The sequence below is a fragment of the Dasypus novemcinctus genome, chromosome 3 (genome assembly GCF_030445035.2).
Source record: "Dasypus novemcinctus isolate mDasNov1 chromosome 3, mDasNov1.1.hap2, whole genome shotgun sequence".
NCBI classification, from domain to species: Eukaryota; Metazoa; Chordata; class Mammalia; order Cingulata; family Dasypodidae; genus Dasypus; species Dasypus novemcinctus.
Window position 1 is genome coordinate 45201212 of NC_080675.1, and position 23160 is coordinate 45224371.

At 40.4% G+C, this 23160-nt stretch overlaps 1 protein-coding gene across 8 annotated transcripts in view; it reads right to left on the minus strand.

The window, feature by feature from the left end:
• Positions 1-23160, minus strand: part of FNTB (farnesyltransferase, CAAX box, subunit beta) — a 95299-nt gene that overhangs the window by 38719 nt on the left and 33420 nt on the right. For all 8 annotated transcript variants that reach the window (XR_011648324.1, XR_011648323.1, XM_058293270.1 and 5 more), the window contains 5 exons: positions 21621-21693; positions 18833-18924; positions 11574-11720; positions 11389-11472; positions 5361-5447 (listed from right to left, as the gene is read on the minus strand). Coding sequence is in view for 6 of the 8 variants with exons in the window: in XM_058293270.1 (XP_058149253.1) it covers positions 5361-5447; positions 11389-11472; positions 11574-11720; positions 18833-18924; positions 21621-21693 (483 nt within the window). In the remaining 2 variants the exon portion in view is untranslated. The remainder of the gene's footprint in view (positions 1-5360; positions 5448-11388; positions 11473-11573; positions 11721-18832; positions 18925-21620; positions 21694-23160) is intronic.

Here is a 23160-nt window from a genome sequence, read left to right on the forward strand (position 1 = left end):
CATTTAGAAAAAATCTAAACAGTTTAAAAGACTAAACAATGAAAAGTGATTTCCTCCCATCCTAGCCATCTAGTCCCTCTCACCAGCAGTGACCACTGTCAATTTCTATGTCTCAGGATCTCTTCCTCTACATACACACAAGATATACATGTATATCTTCCACTTTTCTTCCCTGTGTTTTTACATGCATGGGAGCTTATGATACATACTGTTCTATAATCTGATTTTTTTATTTAGTCAAATTTTCAGGATTGTCTTTTAGCTAAAGATAATGAAAGTAAAGGAATTTTAATAAAGGATACATCTACAAGGGTAAAGAGACAGGAGAAGACATGAACACAGATAGGAGACACAAAATTTTGGAAACTAGAAAAGGAGAGGAATAAGAAGTAAATGACTGAGCAGAATGGGGAACCTAAGCCAGCCCAGGGAGTGGGATGGGGTGCTGGAGGGGGAGGAAAGGAGGGCAGCCAACTAAAGTAAAGGCTCAGGGCTTGGAGAGACAAGGTACCTCTGAAAATGGCATGAATTTGAAACAAGATGATTGGTTAAAAATTTATAAATTTTTATAAGAAAGCTACACTTCTCTATAAAATAAACACTCAAAAGGATAAAAAGGAAAAAAAAAAAAAGAACTCCTTAAGAATCAGACCTCCATGTACCCTTTTCCAACCCAGCAGGAGGTAGACGATTTGGAGGGGTTTAATCAAACTGAGTTCCAGGAGATCTAGCAGAGGTGAGGGCAGAGGAAGCACCACCCTGAACAGGGGAATTAAGTGACAGTCTACAGTCTGCACACAAACACGTAACACTCTTCCCCACTAGTATTTCACTAAGCTGGCCACAAGCTTCCTACTTTAAGCAGGAATCAGGAAGATTCCTCTCTAGGCAAGCTTATAAGCCCAAGGGGGAAAAAAACTACAGATATAAGTATTTGAGAATTTCTCAATAAAATTCCTATATCTTAGCCCACCCTTGTACACATAGTCCTCCATCAGCTTCACTGTACTTCAATCTTCTTCACTAGTATTTCACTCTTAAGTCCAAACAGACAGCCCTTGAACCCCAGACATTTGTGTGAAGACTCTTATGAAAAAAACGAGAGGCCGAAACAAAAAGAAAGAAATTGGAAGAAATAATGCAGAAAGCAAAAGAAAACTTTTAAAAGCCATGCTATCCTTAGGTAAAATACTACATGAAATAAAAATATTGCAAGGACAAAATATCCCTGCAACAAGAACAGGAGACTACATAAAATAGAAGCATTCAGGGGATAAAAATGTACTCTGGAAAATAAAAATATTGAGTACAGAAATAAACACTCAATAGAAAGATTAGAAGAAAAAAGTAAGAGAATATCTCAGAAAATGTATAGTGGGTTAAATGGTGCCCCCGCCCCTCCCCCCAAAATTCATGCCCACCCAGAAACCTTGGAATGTGACTTTATTTGGAAATAGGGTCCTTGCAGATGTAAGTGAAGTAAGGCTTTCGATGAGATCATACTGGATTCGGGTGGGCCCTAAATCCATTTAGAGAGACCTTATAAGAGACAGAAAAAGACACTCAGAGAGAAGAAGGTCATGTGACTACAGAGGTAAAGAATGGAGTTATGCTGCCAAAAGCCACGGAAAGCCAATGCCAAGAAGACTGGAAGAAGCAAGGGAGGATTCTCCCCGAGAGTCTCTGGCAGAGATGTGGCCCTGCCGACACCTTGATTTTGGACTTCTGCCCCCAGAACTGAGAGAGAATAAATTTCTGTCATCATGGTTACCAAGTTTGTGGTCATTTGTTACAGCAGTCCTAGGAAACTATTACAAAGTACAAGTAAGAAACATTAAGAGATGGAAAACAGGCTAAAAAAGATTTTAAAACTTAGAAGATCAATTGAGATGATTCGATACCCTAATAAGAGGATGTTATAAAAAGAGTGAACACAAAAAATGGAGGGGAGAGTGGATGTGGCTCAAGCGATTGGGCTCCCATCTACCATATGGGAGGTCCCAGGTTGGTTTCCCGGGGCCTCCTGGAGAAGGCAAGCTGGCACAACAAAAGAGACAAAGAGGAGAGATAATGAGAGACACAACAAACCAGGGAGCTAAGGTGACTCAAGCAAATGGTTGCCTCTCTCCCACATCAGAGGTCCCAGGATTGGTTTCCCGGTGCCTCCTAAAGAGAAGACGAGAAGAGAAGACAAGCAGGCACAGAAAGCACACAGTGAATGAACACAGAGCAGACAGCGAGTGCAAACAACAAGGCGGGGGTTGGAATAAATAAAGACATCTTTAAAAAAAATGGAGGGGAAGAAATTATCAGAGAAATAATGCAATGAAGTTTCTTGGAACAAAAGCATATGTACTTCCAGGTCAGAAGGGGCTGCTGCGTACCCAGGACCATAATGAAATAAAGATCCACATCAAGGTCCATCATCCTGAAGTTTCCAAATAGCAAGAATAAATATTCCAAAGGCTTCCAGAGAGAAAGGTGGGATGGTGACAGAGAAAAAGAGAGAGAAAAAAAAAAACCTATAAAAGATTGGGAATCAAAATGGCATTGGAAGGCAGTGTACTTATCTGTCTCTAGTCTACTTAATTTTTTTTCTATCAAATTCAACATCCCACCATTTGACATATAAAGAAACTAATGATTCAGAGAGGTTAAAGAACGTGTCCAAGGCACATAGCTAACAAGTAGCAAACTGGGATTCAAAGCCTGGAGGTCAGACTTATACATACAGTAAGTGTCTATCAAAACAATCTTTCCACAAATAACATCTAAAAACTCTGGACAAAATACAAAAAATTAATTCCTGACAGCTTAGCAGACTGAAAAAAAGGCAGGTAGATTTTGTGGGGATTTGAAAGTTAGAGAGAACAGCAGCAGGGAATTAGTCCCTCCTCTCTCCAACCCGTTTTTTTGCCCATGGTTTGCCATAAGGATGGCCACAGTCACCCAGTCAGTGGGGGCAGCAGCAGTTCAGAAGTTGGGGAGGGGTGCTTTCTCTAAAGAGAAAGCCCACCATCTTTCTGGCAGGAAGAAGTAGGTTGCCAGAAAGTGAGGAGGAACCCCAGAAAGAACAGAGCCAGAAAAGGAAAACCCAAATTCTGTGCTTAAACTGTGCTCAAGTAGCCAGCTGACCCTGAATCACATCATGCATGTGGCAAACTAACAGCCATTTTTAACTAAAAACTGACCTGAGATCTGAGCCACTGCCCACTGTATATGGGACAGTTTGCAGTTTGAGTCTAACCAGGTTGACTACCTGCTAAAACAAATATATCAACACTCTTTGGAGCAATATAACAGAATCTAGTCTCTATAATGTAACATCACAATGTCCATGATACAATCCAAAATTACTTGAACTAAGAAAAGTCAGGAAAATGTGACCCAGTCTCAAGGGAAATCAGTACATGACAACTCCAAGAAACCTAGATGTTAGAAATAGCAGACTAGAATTTTAAATAGCTATTATAATTAAATATTTAACTCAGTAAGGTGAAGAAAAATACACTTGCAGTGAATAAAAAAGATGGGAAATCTCAGCCGACAAATATAAAATGAACCAAACCCAGGCAGTTTATCCTGAAAGCCTATATTCTCAATCTCTAAACTACAGCAACCTTCCTTATTACTGAGCATTCCATAGTAAGTGCTCAATAAATGTTGGCTATTATTATTAGCCTTATTAACAATGTCACTGGAAGGTAGACGAAACAGCAATGCTTGCCAAATTCTGAAGGAATACAGTTTATACAATTTCCAACTTAGAAATCTCTAACCAAATAAACTATGAATCAGGAATGAGAGTAGAAGACACATGCAAGAGCTTAAAAATCTATCTTCCAGATGTGCTTTTTCAGGATCTATTGGAGTACGTACTTCGTTAAAATAAGTAAATAAAGCCAAGAAAAAAGGAAGACAGGGACTCTAACAAAGGTGAGAAGTGAAGTGAAATTCACGCTGAAAGAGGAAGCTCCTGGATGGCCTGCTGTGCAGCAAGCTGAGAGCAGTCTGTCCAGACGGAAGCAGGAAAGCAGAGGGCTCCAGGAGGGATGACTCAGAGTGTGCACACACACACCCACGCACACAAAAGGGAACTGAGACACTACCTGAAGTGTCTGACTATACTGAAAATAATTTATAGCTCTGACAGAGAATTTAGGAATGAAGTCATAATACATACATTTAATAAAAGAGGAAATGACTAACTCTAGGAACATAAAATTTATACAAAAAAGTAAATATGATCATAGTATATAGCACTTAGTTTAGCTGTAAACAATATTTACATAGTAAGAAGTACTACTGTGATAAAAATGAAAATGGGGAAAAAAGCTTGGCAATTATTCCATAATAATATTTATGTATCTATTATATCTTTATGCCTACTCTAGTAAACATATGCTATCCAGAGAAGTACAGCAAATAATAAACAGAACATACCTATACTGGACATCTAGTTTTGATTAAGCCATGTACACCTCAGATCTTTTTAAGAAATAAATGATTACACATACAGTTGAAGCCTCCTGTGTATCCCTCCCCTGACCTCACTTCTTTTGCTCTCTCCCAGAAATAACCACTATCCTGAATTTGGTGTTTCTCCTTCCAATGCATGTTTTCATATTATTACTTTATATGATTCATCCCACAAACAATATAGGATTGTTTTGCATGTTTTCAAATTTTAATTAATTATATGGATATACATGTTTTAATATTTTTTATGCAACATTATGCTTGTGAGAGTTATCCCTGTTGACATATGTAGCTCATTCATTCATTTTTACTGCTGTACTATATTCCAGTGTAACTTACCACAACTTACTTATCCATTCTCATGCTTATGGACATTTAACCTGTAAAGCTTTTTGCTATTATAAACCATTCCTATATTTGTTTCTTTCATGCATGTGTGTGAGTTTTTGTAGGAATGAATTAATGTGTCATAAACGAGCATTTTTGAGATGTTGCCAAATTGCTCTCCAACTGGTTAAATCAATTTAGACTCCCACCACCCCTGTTTAGCAAAGTTTTCGATCTTTGCCAATCAAAAAAGATTATACTGGGGAGCAGATGTAGCTCAAGTGGTTGAGCGCCTACTTCCCAGGTACAAGGCCCTGAGTTCAATCCCCAGTACAGTCAAATAAATAAATAAATAAATAAAACATAATACATTAAAGAAAGTTGGGAAAACAGAAAAATTTTCAAGTACTTTCAAAACGCACAATCCTTACAACCATAATACACCTCTTATAATTTTATATTTCCTCCCAGTTCTTCTTTCATTTTATTTTTAGAAGTAAACTCTTGACCACCTGCAGTCACCGGGACCAGAAAAAAATCCCAGCTTCTCTCACCTTGCTATCCATTCAGCAGTGCCCTCAAAGAGGTCAGGAGTGATGATGTTGGTCAGAGAGGCTACCGAGGCGGCACAGTATGCACTTCTGGAAGGACAGAAATAGAGAGGGAAAGGTGTTAATCTTTAAGGAAGAGTCTAAATAAGGTTCACTGGGCTTCTTGGACGGGTTGCTCTCTTCACCCAGCAAGCTGTAATCACCTCCTGTCCTCACTCTTGGCACACGGTCAGTCCTTCTGGGTCTCCAACTGAGAGCTCTGACGTTCTATTTGGACAGAGTTGCTCACAGCATGGCTTCAGTGAGAGAACATGACATTCTATTCTCCCTACCTCCTCATGGTCAAATCTACATCAGAGGAAATAACAGCCATAAAAAGTCATGTCAAAAGTGAAATCAGTTCCTCTTTCAAAGACCTATAATGATTCCCACAATTCTCCAGTGTCATTCAGGTATTTCTGACAAGCTCACTCATTCAGATGGCAGTATAGTCTTAGATCCAGGATTTCTGTTTATGGCATGGATACATCAAAAGTTCACTATATATTTTTCTGCAACAGACACACTACAAAGTAGAACATCAGAACTTAATGGATGCTTAGACCAAACAACTGGGATAGGAATAGGTGCACTCACTCAGATTCCTTAAACCTCTAGAGGGAGATAAGAACTTTGATTTGAAGCACCCCACCATCACCACAGACTTAAACCTTTAAATGAAAAAGAAAGAACATGGCTACTTAAATGTTCTCCTACTTGATTTGAAATAATTCTTGCTATTCCATCCTCCCAGCCCTAATTCTTCTTGGGACACATTTTATTTCAGTTTCTCTTTCTGTCATGGAACATTTTTCTTCTTTCCCTCTACGGTTTTTTCAAATTTCCAGTATCTCAGCTTCATTTTATGTTGAACACAAAAACTGTCTGTTCTCTGTTCACAAACCCTTTTTCTAAGGGCTTCCCTAGGAACACAAAAAGGAGGGGGAGAAAAAAATCTAGTTTCCATCTTCTTCAACACAAATATATTACTAACCCTAGCTTCCTGAAGTGTTCCAAAGAAATCTCTGCAGAAGTTGCAAACAGTTATTGTTCTACCAGCATTTTTATCAGCCCTGCCTACACTGGCCAAAGTCACAGCAGAGGCTCAGTTACACCAGCAGGCCTCAGAAGCAAATCGCACATGTCAGCGCCCAGGCTTATCATTTACCACGAGCTAACTCCTAGGGTCTGATCTAGCATCCTTCAGGTCTTGCCTCTCCAAGTATTTGCTCTTAAATCCTGATGCACCTTCTGGTCCAGAGGCAACCAAAAATGTAGTCTTCCTCTTATAAATGAAAGAACTGAGAAATGAAGCCAGAGGCAACTAGTCCTAGACCCCATGTCGAGATGTGGAGGGAAGAAAATACAACTTTTTTTACTTAGCTCCTTTCTCTCTCCCTCCATCCAGTCATCAGGTCTCACAAATTTGTCCACATCTCCATCCTCACTGCCACCACCCAAATCGAAGTCACCATTTTCAGTGACTTGGATCAACCAAGTCTCCCTCCCTCCAGCCCTGAATCAGTTCTTTATTGAAACACATCTATTCACTGCGACTGGAGAACTTCTAATAAAATACAAATCAGATGATGTCCCTCTCAGCTTCAAATCCTTCACAGCTTCTCACTGCCCTTAAGCCAAACTCTGGATGTTTTAAGGAGATTTCAGGGCCCTCCTCAGCCTGCATCCAGCTTGTCCTTCCAGCTTCATTTTTCACCACTGCTCCCCATGCCTTCCATGCTCCAGCCACACTGAACCCATTTCTTGACCACATTCCACTCTCTAGCACTTAAAACTTTTACAAATGCTGGGTCCCTGTCTCCCTCCTGCCCCCTAAACGCAGTGAATTCTCTATATGCTTCATAAATAATTTCCTGCCAGGTGAGTGAACTACTCACTTCTTGAGTAAAATAATTTTGAGCTCACTGGTACCAATATTTAATGCAACTTTATTGCATTGTACTCTACTGGCCCATAAGGGTTTCTGCACCACCCAAAACAACTCTCACACCCCATGAGAGGATCTCAAGTACCAAAAATTCTCATGATTTCATTGAATTCATTCAGAAAATATTTACAGAGTTCCCTCCAGTTCCAGTTAGATGAAAGATTACATTACACTGAAGAAGTACATACGTTTTTTTTTTTAAAGATTTATTTTTCCCCACCCCCTTGTTGTTTGCATTTGCTGTGTCTGTTTGTTGTGTGCTAGTCTTCTTTCTAGAAGGCACGAGGAACTAAACCCAGGACCTCCAATGTGGGAGGGAGGCGCCTAATCACTTGTACCACCTCTGCCCCTGCTTTTTTGCATCTCTTATTATATTTTCCTCCTTGTGTTCCTCGTTACATCATCTTATTGTGTCAGCTCACTGCACCTGTCTGTCGCATCAGCTCACTGTCTTGCTCGTCTTCTCTAGGAGGCACCAGGAACCGAACCTGGGACTTCCCATGTGTGAGGCGGGAGCTCAATCGCTTGAGCAACCTCTCCTTCCCAAACAAATGTATTCTTAACTTTTAAACCAAAAGCATTTGACTTTGTCTTACTTATATTTTGACATTTACATAAAAGAAAGTGACAACGATGTAAAAATACATTGCTATACTCTGCCCCAATCAGAATGGCAGAGTCAGAAGCTTCAGGACTCTGTCCCAGGACAAAAGTTTTGAACCAGCAAGAACTGGCAGAAACTTCTTTGTCAAAGTTCCAGAAAACAGTTATAGGTTGCAGTAACAGGGCACACGCCCAATCACGATAAAGACCAATTAAAAGCATTAGGATTTCGTGGTGCCACAGCTGGCCCATCCCTGGCTGGGCATAAAGCTGGCACAGACTCCCAGTACAGATCCCTGTTTCCAGTTCCAGAAAGAAAATAGAATAACACTCATCCACATATATACTGGGAGCAGGTATGTCTGGCCCAATCTACCTGGTGATGGTATACAGGGCCAGACTGAAGGAACCCCCATATCAAAAGTTTTCCTTATGTAAAAAGCAGCTCACAAAATTCTGTTTCGGGATTGCTGGCTGGAAGACACACAATGCAGTGCCAGGAATGATAAGGAAATTAGTTTCTAGGGAAGAGGAGATACCTGTACACCTATAAATGTAGGAATTCCTACGGCCACGTGCACACACCAAAAATAAGAGGCATGCACAGAAAGGACCAGGGAGGCCCCTACACTCTGACCTGGTTCTAGTTTCTAAACTCACAGTATGGCTAAGCTCTGAAGGAAAGCACTCATATAGGTTAATCAGCAAAGACCAAGAAAGGCATTTTCTTTCTCTTGTTTCTTATTCAGTTAGCTCCTGGCATTCAAGGACAGCTCGGTCATAACACTACTTGGGCAAGCTTAGGGAACAGATGCCATAGAGTCAATTTCAGCGATAACACACTAAAATATAAAAAAGTCCAGTTTCAACAGGAGATTACAAAACAGGCAAAGAAACAGGAAGTGATGGCCCAGGCAAAGGAGAATATTAAAGCATTAGAAGCCATCAACAAGGAGGATCAGACCTGGGACACTCCAAAGACTTTTGAAGACTGTTCCTAGGGAAACGGATGTGGTTCAAGTGTTGGGCAACCGTCTACCATACAGGAGGTTCAGGGTTCGATGCCCAGGGCCTTCTGGTGAAGGCAAGCTGGCCTGAACAGTGAGCTGGCCCATGCAGAGTGCTGGCCCACACAGGAATGCCACCCCATGCGGGAGTGCCGCCCCACACAGGAGTGACAGCCAACATGGAGAGCTGGCAGAGCAAGATGACGGAACAAGAGACACAGAGGAGAGACAATAAGAGACATAGCAGAACAGGGAGCTGAGGTGGTATAAGAGAGTAATTGCCTCTCTCCCACTCCGGAATATCCCAGAATCAGTTCCAAGCAGACACAGAAGAACACACAGTGAATGGCCACAGAGAGCAGACAACACGGGGTGAGGGAGAAATAAATAAAATCTTAAAAAAAAAAAAAAAAAAGTGGTCCTAAATATGCTAAAAAGTCTAAAGGAAAATATGGACAAGGAACTAAAGGAAGTCAGGAAAACAATAGATAAACACATCTCAACAGAGAGATGGAAATTATAAAAAGGAACCATACAGAGCTGAAGACCATAATAACAAATAAAAAATACCTAGATGGGTTCAACAGTCTATTGGAGCTGAGAAAAGAATTAGTGAACCTGAAGTTAAGACAATTTAAATCATCCACTCTGAGGAGCAGAAAGAATAAAGAAAAGTGATCAGAGCCTGAGGAACCTGTGAGACACCATCAAGATACCAATATAAGCATTGTGGGAATCCCAGAAGGACAAGAAAGAGAGAAAGGGGCAGAGGAAGTATTCAAAGAAATAAAGGTTGGAAACTTCCCAAATTTCACAAAAGGAATGAATATACACGTCTAAGATGCTCAATGAACTCCAAACAGAATAAACTCAAATATACCCATACTGTACTATGTTAAAATAAAACTATCGAATGCCAAAAATAAAGAGAGAATTCTGAAGCCACAAGAGAGAAGCTTTGAGTAACATACAAAGGAGCCTCAATAAGAATAAATGCTGATTTCTCATGGAAACCACAGAGGCAAGAAGGAAGTGGGAAGACATATTTAAATTGCTGAAAGCAAAAACATTGCCAACCAAGAATTCTGTATCTGGTAAATTCTCTCTCAAAGATGAGGGTGGGATAGACATTCCCAGATAAACAAAAGCTGAGGGACTTCACTAGCACTAGACAGGCCTCAACAAGAAATGCTAAAGGGAGTTTTACAGGTTGGAAGGAAAGAAACTAGACAATTTACTGAAGCCACATGAAGAAATAAAGATCTCCAATAAAGGTAATGACATGGGTAAATATAAATACCAATACTATTGTGTTTTTGTTTAGTATCACCATTTTTTACTTCTTACAGTACCTAAAAGGCAAATATATAAAATTTAATTATAAACTAGTGATTTTTTGATTCATAATATATAAACATGTAACTTGTGATAAGAACGACAAAAAGGTGGAGGGGTAGAAAGGTATAAAACATAGTGTGTATATACTATTGTAGTTAAGTTGATATCAAAGCAAAGGAGACAGATGGATTTAAGCCCCATGGTAACCACAAAGAAAATATCAGAGAATATGCAAACTCATAGAGACAGAGAATACAGGTTATCGGGGTGGGGGCAGGGGCAGTGGAGAGTTAATGTAAAAGGAATGGAAGGTTTCTGTTTGGAATGAAGGGAAAGTTCTAGTAATGGATGGTGGTCAGATTACTACACCACTGTGAATGTGATCAGCCCCATGGAATGGAATGCTCGGGAGAGGTTCAGATGGGAAAGTTTATGTTATATATGTTTCCAAATTAAAAGAAAAACACAAAAAAACAACAACTAAAGAGACAATGACAATGAAAAACTAGAAGTGATCCTGAGTGAGATCTAAAAATGGAGGAGAAAAGGCTCAGAAAGAACATTACTGTGACATAAGAAAAAATGTGGAATATAGAATATAAGCTTTATATCAATGTTAAATTTCTGAGATTTGCTAAGGTGATTACATAAGTGAATATCCTTGTTCTTAGGAAATGTACACAAAGCATTATGTGTTCAAGAAGGATGATGTGTATAACCTGCTCTCAAATCTTCAGCAAATAGAGGGAGACAAAGAGACAGAAAGACAGAGAGAGAAGGCAAAGGTAGCAAACGGGTATGCGGGGAGATGTATTATTTTTGCAACTGTACCATAAGTTTGAAATTATTTCAATAAAAAATTTAAAAAACTGTACTGCTAGGAAAAGGGTCATCTGGAGGATGTGTCACATCTGCAATGATTATGATATAGTGTCATTTTGATGGTGTGTCATTCTATGTGTCACTCTGTGAGAACAAGACAGCAGCTTCCCAAAGGTCTAATACTGATCCACGTTGTTCCTTAGGTTTGACATCTCTAAAGGCAGATAAGTTCTAGAATCTACTGATGCAGAAGCCTGAGAAAAACCCTACTCACCTCACATCTACCTCACCTCCAACGTGCATGAGAAAAGAGCCATCAGGTTGCTTCAGGGAGTACAAATACTGCAGAAGCTTCTCTCTGAGAAACAAATGGGAGAGGGGCAGGAGACAGCAATGGTTAGTATCGTGTCAGCAGGCAGGGAGACTTGGGGTTTCCATCACTGCTGGCTTTGGTTGTACCTGTTAATGACGCTGTAGGCCTCCTCAGTGCCAATTATGCACAGTGCATTGACTGCCGCATACGTGGGTGCAAGGTGTGGGTACTGACCAGGGCCCCCTCCAAAGCCACCTTCTGGGCTTTGACACAGTTCCAGGAACTGGCATACACTAGATACAGAGCCAAAGAGGGGGAAAGTCAGAGGCACTGCCCTTGCAATGCAAAACACCAAATTCCCACCAGATCCCATGCCTTTCCAATGCTCCCCCCACCCTCAAAAGGAAAAATAAATTCTCCTACTACCTACTGAATATGTGATTCCCCAAAAGGCTTAACTCTCTACCCTGCTATCATCAGGTCTGCCCTCCTATCTGAGTTTGATATTTAACCACTTGCCTAGTCATGAAGCAAGGAACCTAAGACCAGGCAGAAACAGACTTCACTGAATTAGGGGTAAGAGTCCCATATGCTGGTGCTGATCTTCTTGACAGAATCTTCCCTTTCGTTTTGCTCCACTTGCCTCCCTGGACCTGCGGTACCTGTCTCTACCTTCTTGCCTTTGGGGCACCTCCCAGCCTTTGGGTTTGCCTAGAAAGGTGGTACTCAACTGCTTCTGTCCATACTAACCACCCTTGTCTTGATCCATTACCTTAGGATATCACAGACTTAGGGAGATGCCTTCTCACTCCCACTGCCACCTAGGCCCCAGTGGGCTATGGATTTTTAGTTCTATTGCCAAGAAACTATCACCATAGTAAGGGGAATGACAAAGAGGTAGGCTTCTATAATGCTCAGCTAATTGTGGCAAACTTAATAAAAACATAGTTTCCTCTTATCACAAGAATGAATCACTGTCTAGGGGTTCTTAGAGAATTTTTCACACCAAAAAGGCTCTTATTCTTTATTGAGGGTTTGAATGTGTTGAAATACTCCTTGCCTCCAAACATGGTGTCAGATTATCCAGAAGTTAGATTCTTAATGTAGGTGAAAATGAGAGTGCCCTTCCAAGGTCCTCTGAAGTTTACCATAAAGGGGTGCTCCAGGAAAGCCCTGGCTATCAAACTGTTTGCCCATGACTCAGCAGGGGTTACAGCCTTCATATCAGGACAAACCTCCACCTAAGAGAACAAGCTGCAAACCAGTCTCCTTCTAGTACTCAAGAAGACTTCTTTTCCTGGGTTCTTTCACTTCATTCTTTCTTATCTACTCCTGCCAGAGAGACCACATATAGTCTAATCTCCACTAAGACACAAGCTTATTGCTTCTTTCCCACATCATATTTGATTACTTTTGATTTCCAACCTTCCATCATTATCTGGGCAGGAACAGGAATAGAAAATACTGCTGACTTGCTACTTGAATCCTGAAATCTTTACATGTTAAGAACAACATATATTCTCTTCTATTTACTTACACCTTAAATTTTTACAGTAGGAAACATAAGTCTTGAAAATGAAGTTGGTAATGAGAGAGAAGAAAGTTCTGTAGCATGTTAATAGTAATTAACGTTTACAGAGAAACTGAGCTTGTTCTTAACATATTTTACAAATCTTCAATTCTTGTGCTATTTCTCAGAAACAAACAGTTAATAAACTCATGTCCTAATAAAGGTTGGCTGTACTAGCATACAAGAAGCTTTCTGTATCGCTAAAAACGAAAGGTTTTAGCTGGTACAAAACTTATAACAGCACACTTTTTTAAAAAAATCACCTACACGTGGTTATCTATTTCTTTCCTTCACTCCCAAGATAGAATCATGCTGAATGCAACATGCCTGACCCTGTAGCCTAAAGTCCAGAATGAGGTAGGATCTGAATGTACCCGACACCTTTAAATATCTCTCCATGCCAACCTCCCTCAGCTGACATGCCGTATCTGACTGTCTTTGGGGTGGTGCTGAGAACTGGGGGTTGGGCGTTTCTCAAATCTCAGACACTTCTGTATTACTGAACATTCTGATCCAGAGGCTTAAGAACTTGAACTTTAAGGAATTGTCAAATTGACCATGAAGCTACCAGCTGTCAGTAACAGAATCCTTAGTAATTCTGAAAACCAAAATGTTAATAATTCTATCAAAAAGTGGAGAAAAATTATCTTACAAAGCAGAAATTCACTCACTAATTAAAAAAAAAATCACAGGCCAGAAGCTGTGCAAACACTAAGAAAGTGGAATACTTTGAAAAAAGGTCTTTTCACACTCATTCAGTTATGTGACTAAAAGATCTAGTACAACAATTTTTTTTTTAAATCAGCAAGGCATTTCATTTTAGCTTATGTGACAAATACCAACAAAATGGGAAACTATCTTCTAGATTAGGGATTTTCAATTCTAAATTGCGTGTTTCAGTCATTGGAGACTAATAAAGAATACAGACATCCAGGCTTGCTGAAGGAGTGTCAGCCATACAGACAGTGTTGAATAATTATAATCACTGGGGAACTTTAAAAAAAATCCCGATACCCAGGCCACACACAATATCAATTAAACCAGAATCTCTGGAGGTAAAACCCAGGAGGCAGTAGTTTTTAAAACTCCCTAGGTGGGTCCAATATTCAGCCAAGAATTGGCGCTTCTCAAACTTTAATGTGTGTAGAAATCACTGGGGGATCTTGTTAAAAATCCACATAGAACTCAGCAGCTCTGGTTGGGTCTGCATTTCTAACAAGCTTCCTGGTCTGAGGCCCACACTTTAGGTAACAACAGTTAGATCTGTGCTGTCTCTTGGGTAGCCACCAGCCATATCAAAATTTAAATTTCATCTCCTCATCACACAAGCCACATTGCAGGTGCTCAACAACCACATGTGGTTACACTATTAGGCAGCACAAACATAGTAACATTTCATTATCACAGAAAGTTCTTCTGGACAGCATTGAGCTATCACTCGACCATGAAGAGTATATAAATTTGATCAAAGCAAGATTACCAATGACTTACTGTCAGTCTTATAAGGAATTAACTCAGACCTTCAGGTGATGGTTGAGGACTAAGTGACCTAACAAGTGGATGATACTAGACATCACTGTCACCAACTTGAGTGAAGGGCTCAAAAGCGTGTACTGTAAATAAGCAAGCAATATAAAACAAGTAAGGAAACACCTTCAAGGTGAGAATTAAAGTCTAGAAGAGTATAAAACAAATCAGAGGTCAATCAGAATAAAACAACATGAAATCTGGATAAGTAGCAAGTAATATGCATAGGGATTGCCGGGATCAGGGATAGGTAAAGCATAAAAATACAAGATGGAAAATGATTAGGATTATAACAGAAAAAGGATCAGAGGTAGGGCCCATGAGTTGGGAACAACAAAAAATGCTTGCTAAAAGCACCACAGACACAGTACTGATTAGAATGGTATTTAGCTCTAACCTCCATTTTCCAACTCAAATGAAGTTCAGATTAGCATTGTAAAAATGACTAAATATAAAGGAAGATTAAAAAGCTTAATATTACATAGACTATCACCGTGTGGTAACTATCCAGCAAAACATATCAAGCATGCAAAGGTTAATTATAAAAACATCCTAGTAAATAAAGAACAAAACTTGAGACTAATCTGCTGCAAGAATAAGAAAAAACTTCAGCACCAGAAGAGGTTACCGTGGATAGATCTGAAGTGTGGAATAAATTATAGAGAGTATAGTTTTGGAAATAAAACAATCATCACTGAACAGAATGGCTCAGGAGTAGATGCAAATGCAAGATGGATGGGTTGACATCAAGGCTTCTTCTAGCACTCATTCTTTCAAACTTCATACTATAAAACAGCTCCAGCTTAATACAATAGAGAGGAACCTCCATCCCAGTGGCGAGAACTGCAACGGACAAGCGAATGCTAGACGGGGTCTCTAGTTAATTCCAGGAGGTCAGTGCTGCTTGTAGAGTCAGACAGGTTATTACACTCCTTATCAAGCCTCTGCAATCCTCCCGATGGCTCCTGTTTTGTAAGTATGAGCAAGTTCAAACTTGGTTTTATAGCCCAGGGTTTCTCCGCCTTGGTACTACTGACATTTGCACCTGCATGATTCTCTATCGGGGGGCTGGCCTGTGCAGTGCAGGATGTTTAGCAGCATCCCTGACCTCTGCCACTAGATGCCAGCAGCACCTGGCTAAAAAATGTCCAGAAGACAAATCACTAGATATAGCTTCATTGAAAGGTCAGGAAACATACAATTACAATTAAATTTTAAAATTAAAAGGAAAATATTTAAGACGTTATTCAGGGGCAAGCAACTAATAACTTCTTGAAAGGGAAATAATAAAACAGTGACATATCAAATTCTGAATTTGTCTTTGGAAAAACTTGATAAACTGAAAAATCCTACAAGGATTTTTATGTTAGACAATTTTTAGACTTTACAAAAGCTAAAAACTTAATTTTGACAAGTATAACGGTCTCCCTGTGATTTTTCATTCCACTCCATGTTTCATTAAGTGACTTTCAATAATAAAAGATGGGATTTGTCATAAAGGATACTTCCTTCAGTGATAAAAATCATTACGCAAAGCAAAGGAAATTAGTCTGGTTCCAAAATATTAATTTATTTTATATAAACATATAAATCTGTGCATACAATCTCAAGAGGCAAGCTAAATGCCTATAAATATATTATTCTTGAAATGTCTGATACCAGCTATAAAATCCTGGCCTTGCTAGCTTTGGTCAGTCACAGTGGCTTCTGTCCACTAGAGGGAACCCAGCTTGTCATACTGTTCCCTAAACAAATAGAAGCACAAGAGTAAACAAAATAGGAGTTAGAGAAACAGTTGGAGGGCGGTACAGGGTCTGTGTATGCACTCCTGCTAGGTGGAGCAATGAGGAAAGAAAAAGGCAGGAAAACAAGCTAACCACTTTGCCTTAAGGCCACCTAAATATTTGTTTGAATAAAAAGGAAAACAAAACAAAAAGAGACTACATGTACAAAGTGTTTTGTTTCCCTGTGCAAATAGATTTTTTAAAAGGCAGTATATTCTTTATACTGTAGTATAAAGTCTAAAAAAAAAAACCCCACTTTTTTATAGAAGTCATTAAGATTGTTCTGTATCTTGACAAAAATAGTTTATTCCCTTATAGGTCAGAGCTAGTAGGTTTTGTTCATAACAAATATTATCTGCACATAGAACTGCTTGCTAGGCACAAAAAAAGTACACTCTCGGTAAGCCTAGGTAATTCTTCAAAAGTCCATTAAATCATTGCTCAGGAGAATCACAGGCAAAGCTTTTAAGGCAGGTGTGAAGACGAAACTCTCAAACTATCACGTGGTTCTTAAAATTAGGGCAAATCACCATTTTATTTTTAAAATATTGTTTTCCAGTACAAAACAATAAACTTCATAGTAGAAATTTTAGAAAATGCAAATAAGCTTTAAAAAATCACCATCAATGCTACCATCCAGAAATAACTACGACTCCGTAGGAATATCTCTTACTGGTTATTTCTACACACATAATCAACTACATTTTTAATTTATAAAAGTTTTATATAATTTATAAAAGTTGAATCTTTTTTAACAAATCAATTTTATTAATACATATTAACAAAGCATAAATCCATCCAAAGTGTGCAATCAATGGTATTCAGTATAATCATATAGCTGTGCATTCATCACTTCAGGCATTTAAAGTTGAGTATTTTAACTATCTTTTTTCACTTTAATCATGAACATCTCTGTGCACACACTACATCATAGATTTTAAAGAATCCCCTACTGCTGGATATTTAGATTGTTTCCAATTGCTCACTGGGAAAAGTCCTTTAAAGAGTTCCTCTCTTCCTATCTGATGTGACCACAAAAGCATCTCTCAGGAGCTGACACTTTTTCCTTCAGAAAACACTTAGCTATAAAACCAACTGCACAAACTAGAAAAAACTCCAAATCTATTCTGACTCCAAGTTCTTCCACTTCAGGAACCCCTTTATCATTCTATCTTCCCACTTCAAACTGGTTATATCCTCCACTATCAGCATCCATACCTCACTCTCAAACCATCTTCCCATTTCTCTTTCTCTCTCTCATGTTTTCCTATTCCCCTGATTGTGTATGTGTGAGGGGAGAAACTTCCCAAATAATCCACAGCCCCCAATTGGTATTTCAAAAACACATAGGCCTTTATTTTGACAATTAAATTCCTGTTATTGCAGAAATGTGGGCAACTCTACTTCCAGTACTAGAAGCAACTTGGCTTTCAGCAGCTTCCTGATGATGAAGACAATGCATATTTTTCCTCTCCCTCAGAAAGCTTTGTACATATCACAAGGGTTAATGGCCTAATTCTTTATCATCTCCCCCATCCACATTCATCACAAGACACCCTACCCCGAAAGGCAAGAATGAGAGGTTATTGTTAAGACAGAATGAATGAGACAATGTGCAGTTCTGTTTTTCTGACCTGGCAATGTGACCGAGGCAGGGGCATTGTGCGCAGGGAGGGCCCCGGCTGGCCTGCATGCATGCTGGCACAGCTGCCTCGGTGTGCTTCAGGAAAGACAACCTGCCTCAGGAGCCGTTCCTCCCAGACTCCTCTTCCTCAGAGCTCCAGGGTGAGTGGATGAACTCAAGATGCTACAGAAAGAACAAGCTCCCTCTCAGGCAGAACTAGATCTGATTCTTGGCTGTCCTTTTCTCTCCCAGATATCCCTAAGACTGAAGTAATGATCAGTTTTTTCTTTAAAATACGTGGTGAGCTTCTGAAAATGAGGTGCCATGCTGGGAAAACCATCTGTACAGCAGCTTGGAAAGAATCTCAGTTGCTTGAATCTCTAAATCATGGATCAGAAGTTTAAGAAAGTTGTGAGTCATGGCATTTGCACACTAAGACCGTAACACATCTAGCACCAAGAACACAACTGTTCCCCCAGGCATTGGTGGCCTACTTCTACAGAGGTGTTTATGGAAAGCAAGGAATTTTTGTTCCTTGGGTTGGCACAAGCTTCCCCACAGAAGTTATTCAAGTGCATACTGTACTTTCTGAAGAAATCATGTCTTTCAGAGTTAATGAAGATAATCAAAGACTAGAACAAGGGCCAAAAGAAAAGGCCACAAAAGAAACCAGAATCCTTCTCTTGGCAGTTCAAAGTCTTGCTCTACCCACCAGCCTACAATAGGCTTTAGAAAGTTACTGGAGGTCAAGGGAAGGACAAGAGTTTCTTTTTTAGCACTCTGTTTATTATTCAAAATAAGTAAAAAAGAAAGAGATATTAAAAAAATAAAAGACCCCAAACTCAAAATACAAAAATACAACATCAGAGAACACCCCACGTTCCTCAAAGTCAGACTCACTCTGTAGCCACCATCTGGGGAATGGGTTCATCTAGAAGTTCCAAGCTATGCAGGATCCAATAGCAGAGCCATGGGCGGCTGGCATCCAGGCACTGAGAAAGGGACAGGGGACAAAAGACACCTCTTGTTCAGAATCATTCCAAGACATTGCTGACAAGGCAACATCTGTCTCACTTCCAGGGGAAAATGATTCCTATTAAAAAGAATCATTGAATGAAGGATGCTTAGCTCCGTGGCTTAGCCAGGAGTTGAAATGACCGTACGTGAGAAAAGAACACATTTACCTGGAACCCAGTAGGACCTTCTCTGGCAGGCTTCTGAAGAAGGGTGAGCAGAGGAATTCTTAAGTGCTACTATTTTCTCAGAGTAGGCCCACACAAATATATACTCTCAGGAAGAGATTTCCTAGATTAACTCATTCACTGATTAATCAAGTATTTAATAAGTATCTACCTTATGCCGGGTACTGTATTAGATACTGGGGGCACAATTCCGTAAGTATTATCATCTCATGAATAAATTTGGTTCTTATTCTTGACATGCTCAAAATACAAGAAGTCTGTAGAAGGAAAGGATACTAAACAAATATAAAATTATAAGCTACTTAATATACTTCTGGAACAAGGTGGAACATAAACATCTATATACGTACAATTGGCTAAGTGCTGTAACAGGCAGAAAATCCTGAGGGAGCACACAGAAGGAAGTGGCTGACTAATCCTGCCTGGCGGAGCTGGGGAAGGCTTTGAGAGGTGCCATGTGAATGCATCTTGATCCTAACTGAAGCCCTAAATATTTAGTGAGCATTCAAGGATAGGCAGGACAGGTAGTATCACTGTCCCAGTTAGTGTTACAGATTAAAAGTATATAAATGATGTCCAGAGGTTAACTTCTTTCAGATTACAAAGATAGTAAATGTCAGAGCTGAGAGAAGAAGCCTGGTGTTTGGATTCCCAATCTGGTGCTCCTTCCTCTGGCTCACGTTGCCCTCTTCATAAATGTGCTGACTGTCCTGAGCTGTGGCAGCCTGCTAGCCTCCGTCCTGGGGGGCAGCCGTGTGGTGACTGAGGACACTGCTATGGATTCAGCCTGCCTAGATGAATCTTACTAGCTATGTGACTTTGGGCAAATGACCTAATCTTCCTATGCCTGTTGTCTATAAAACATAAAAACATATCGAGCTCACAGAGTAGCTGTGAGGATTAATTGAGAGGATTAATGAGGATTAATGCATGTTAAACTTTTGGCACAGTGTTCAATAAATTGTGTGCTGTTACGGTAATAATTGTATTAGGGTTGACTGGACCCTAACATCAAGAACTTGATCAAAGGGGAAGTGGATGTGGCTCAACTGATAGAGCGGCCACCTACCATATAGGAGGTCCAGGGTTCAAACCCAGGGCCTCCTGACCCATGTGGTGAGGTAGCCCACATGCAGTGCTGAGGCGCGCAAGGAGTGCCATGCCACGCAGGGATATCCCCCATGTAGGGGAGCCCCACAGGCAAGGAATGCACCTCGCAAGGAGTGCTGCCCTGCACGAAAAGCGCAGCCCGCCCAGGAGTGGTGCCACACACATGGAGAACTGACTCAGCACACACTAAAAGACGACATACCAAAAAAAAAAAGAGACGCAGATTCCCAGTGCCACTGAGAATGCAAGTGGACACAGAGGAGCACACAGTAAATGGACATGAGAGAGCAGACAATGGGGGGGAAGGGGAGGGGAAGGAGAGAAATAAGTAAAAATAAATCTTAAAAAAAAAAAAAGATCTTGATCAAAGGTTAAAAACTGATAGCCCACATGCCAGATCTAGGCCATGGATGTGTTTTGCTTGTTCTGTTATAGTGTTTTGTTTGTTGTATTTAACTGGAATTAGTTCAACATTTAACTGTTGGGAGAGTCACATAAAAATCCGGATTTCTTGCTTCATTTGGGAAAAAAAAAGAGAGTGAGCGAGTGCTCTGATGACACTGGGTCTGCATCCTTGCACAGCAGCAAGTGGTGGGAACCAAGCAGCAGCATGGGGCCTCCAGTGTGCCTCAGTCTCCACCCAGCACACACCACTTACTTATGCTACCTGCTTGGGCACTACAGGCATTTGAGTTTGCAAATTCTTCCATAAACAATCGACCTTAAAATTCCCAAATAAAAAGCAGATTAAAAGTAGGGCTGTTCTGTGTGAAATAGGTAAGGAAGGTTGGAGACCTACTGCTTGTAGTCACTCTTTGCCTCCTTCTACCCAAACCCTATTCCCTGCTGCCACCACCTCCCCCTCCACATACCCCTTTCACACCCTGAAGCCCCTCTATGAAATTCTGGGGCTCTGTAGAATATGATTTAAAATCCATTCTACATTTGGGCTTACAGTGTTAAACTGTAAATAGTGTCCTCTGGGATTTCTATACTGGGCATCTTATAAGGCAAATGGTTAGGGAATGTCATAGGAAAAGATAACTAACTTTTAGCTTGCTGACAAGGGGTGCCTAGAAGAAAGCATGGGAACCCCTCAGCAGTGATCTAATGGTGGAAAAAGCCCTCGCCTCATCTGAGGTACTCCACTAGAAGCTTTGAGGGTGTATGAGACTGGAGAGATCTGGCTCTGTCTCTTTAAAGAAGTGGGAGTCCCAGCTCTGTGACAGCAGCCCTGGTTCCTGCCAGAGCCACAGGGTACAGTAAACGAATCTGCAACAAGTTAGGCCCATATGTCTTTTGCATTCAAGTACAAGGAAAAAGAGAAAGACTTGTCTGACAACTTGACAGAAAGAGTTCCTGGGCAATGCGTTTACCTCATAGGCATCGGTCAGCTGTCGAAGGCCTCTTTTCAGATAATGGAAGTGCTTTTCTCTCTGCAAAACAAGCCTGGAAAGACAAATAGCTTATAAGCCTATTTTAATAGCTTACGCTTCCATCCCACTACAGAACACAAGTAAACATGCATGAGTGTGCGCGCGCGCACACATACACACACACACACTCAGCTTCAGAACATCCTCCTGCAGTCACTGACTAGATACCCAGCAACTTCTTTAGCACCAAAGGGTGGCTAAATCAGAGAAAAGAGGTCAGCATCTGAATGTCTCTTAAGTGTCTAAAAACTGTGCTGGTAAATGTTTTAGGGAGATGTCCTCCTTCATGACAGGTGACTTGGGCTAACCAAAAAGCCTCAACAAGCAAGCACAGCTGTGCAGTGACAAACCACCTAGAAAGTTCTCCAGTCTTACTAAGAACAGACATCTTCTGGCTCTCCATCCTTGAGCCTTGCCACTTCCATGATTTGGTTACCTTCTGTCATTTCACAGTTATTTCTTCTGGGACCATTTCTCTGAGAGCTAGTTTGTACTCGGCCTGCCCCTCAGTTATAATCTATTATTCCCTCCCTGAAATTCCACCTCCCACGTGCTGACCCACAGCCCTGCCAGAAGATCATGTCTGTATTCTGCAGCCATTGCTCTCCTTGGCACTGAAGTCAGCAAAACCGGCTTTAAGATGGAAAGTGCCACCCACTGCCACCTGCACAGGCAGGGCAGAGGACAGAGGCTGTACTTCCCACTAGGTCTACAGAAAGGGGCCTGTGTGATTATGTAAGGGTGAAAAAAGAAGAATATCAAGACATTCACTCTGCCTACTAGTTATAGAAATAAAGGAAAGGAGAATCACTCCCTTTTCTATTAAGAGGTATTCAATTCAATAAATGTTTATTGAACCCCAACTGAGCTATGCACAGAAGATAAAAGAATCATTAATGTAGTTTTCACTCTAAAAAAAAAATGTTCCAATTCATTACTGGAAATAAGTACAGAAATGGCTATAAGGAAAACTTGGGTAGATTTCATAAAGGAAGAACAGATGAAATGCTACTGAGGCTCCAAAGGGAGTGGAGTCTGACCTTATTAAAAATGGAATAATCAGGAAAGGCTGTGGAAAGAGGTGGAATTTGAGGTGGGCAGCCCTGATGGAGGGAGAAAAATTTTACAGGTAGAGATGGGGAGGAGGGGAGATGATGGAAGGATGGTTTAGACAGAAGGAAGAGGAAGACGAAGGTAGAGAGCTGCAGTGTCCAACAGAATCAGCAATGATGGAAATGTTCTATATCCGTGCTGTCCATTACAGCAGCCACTAGCCACATGTGGCTACTGAGAACTTGAAATGGAGCTCATGGAGGAACTGAGTTTTTAAATATTATTCAATTTCAATTAATTTAAGTTTAAATGCCCATGATTGGCTACCTTATTGGGCAGCACAGGTCTAAAGTGTCAGGTGAGTAACAGGTAGGGCAGTTAAAGTAAATACTCAGAATGACGGGGAAATGGTGGGAAAGGCAGCTAG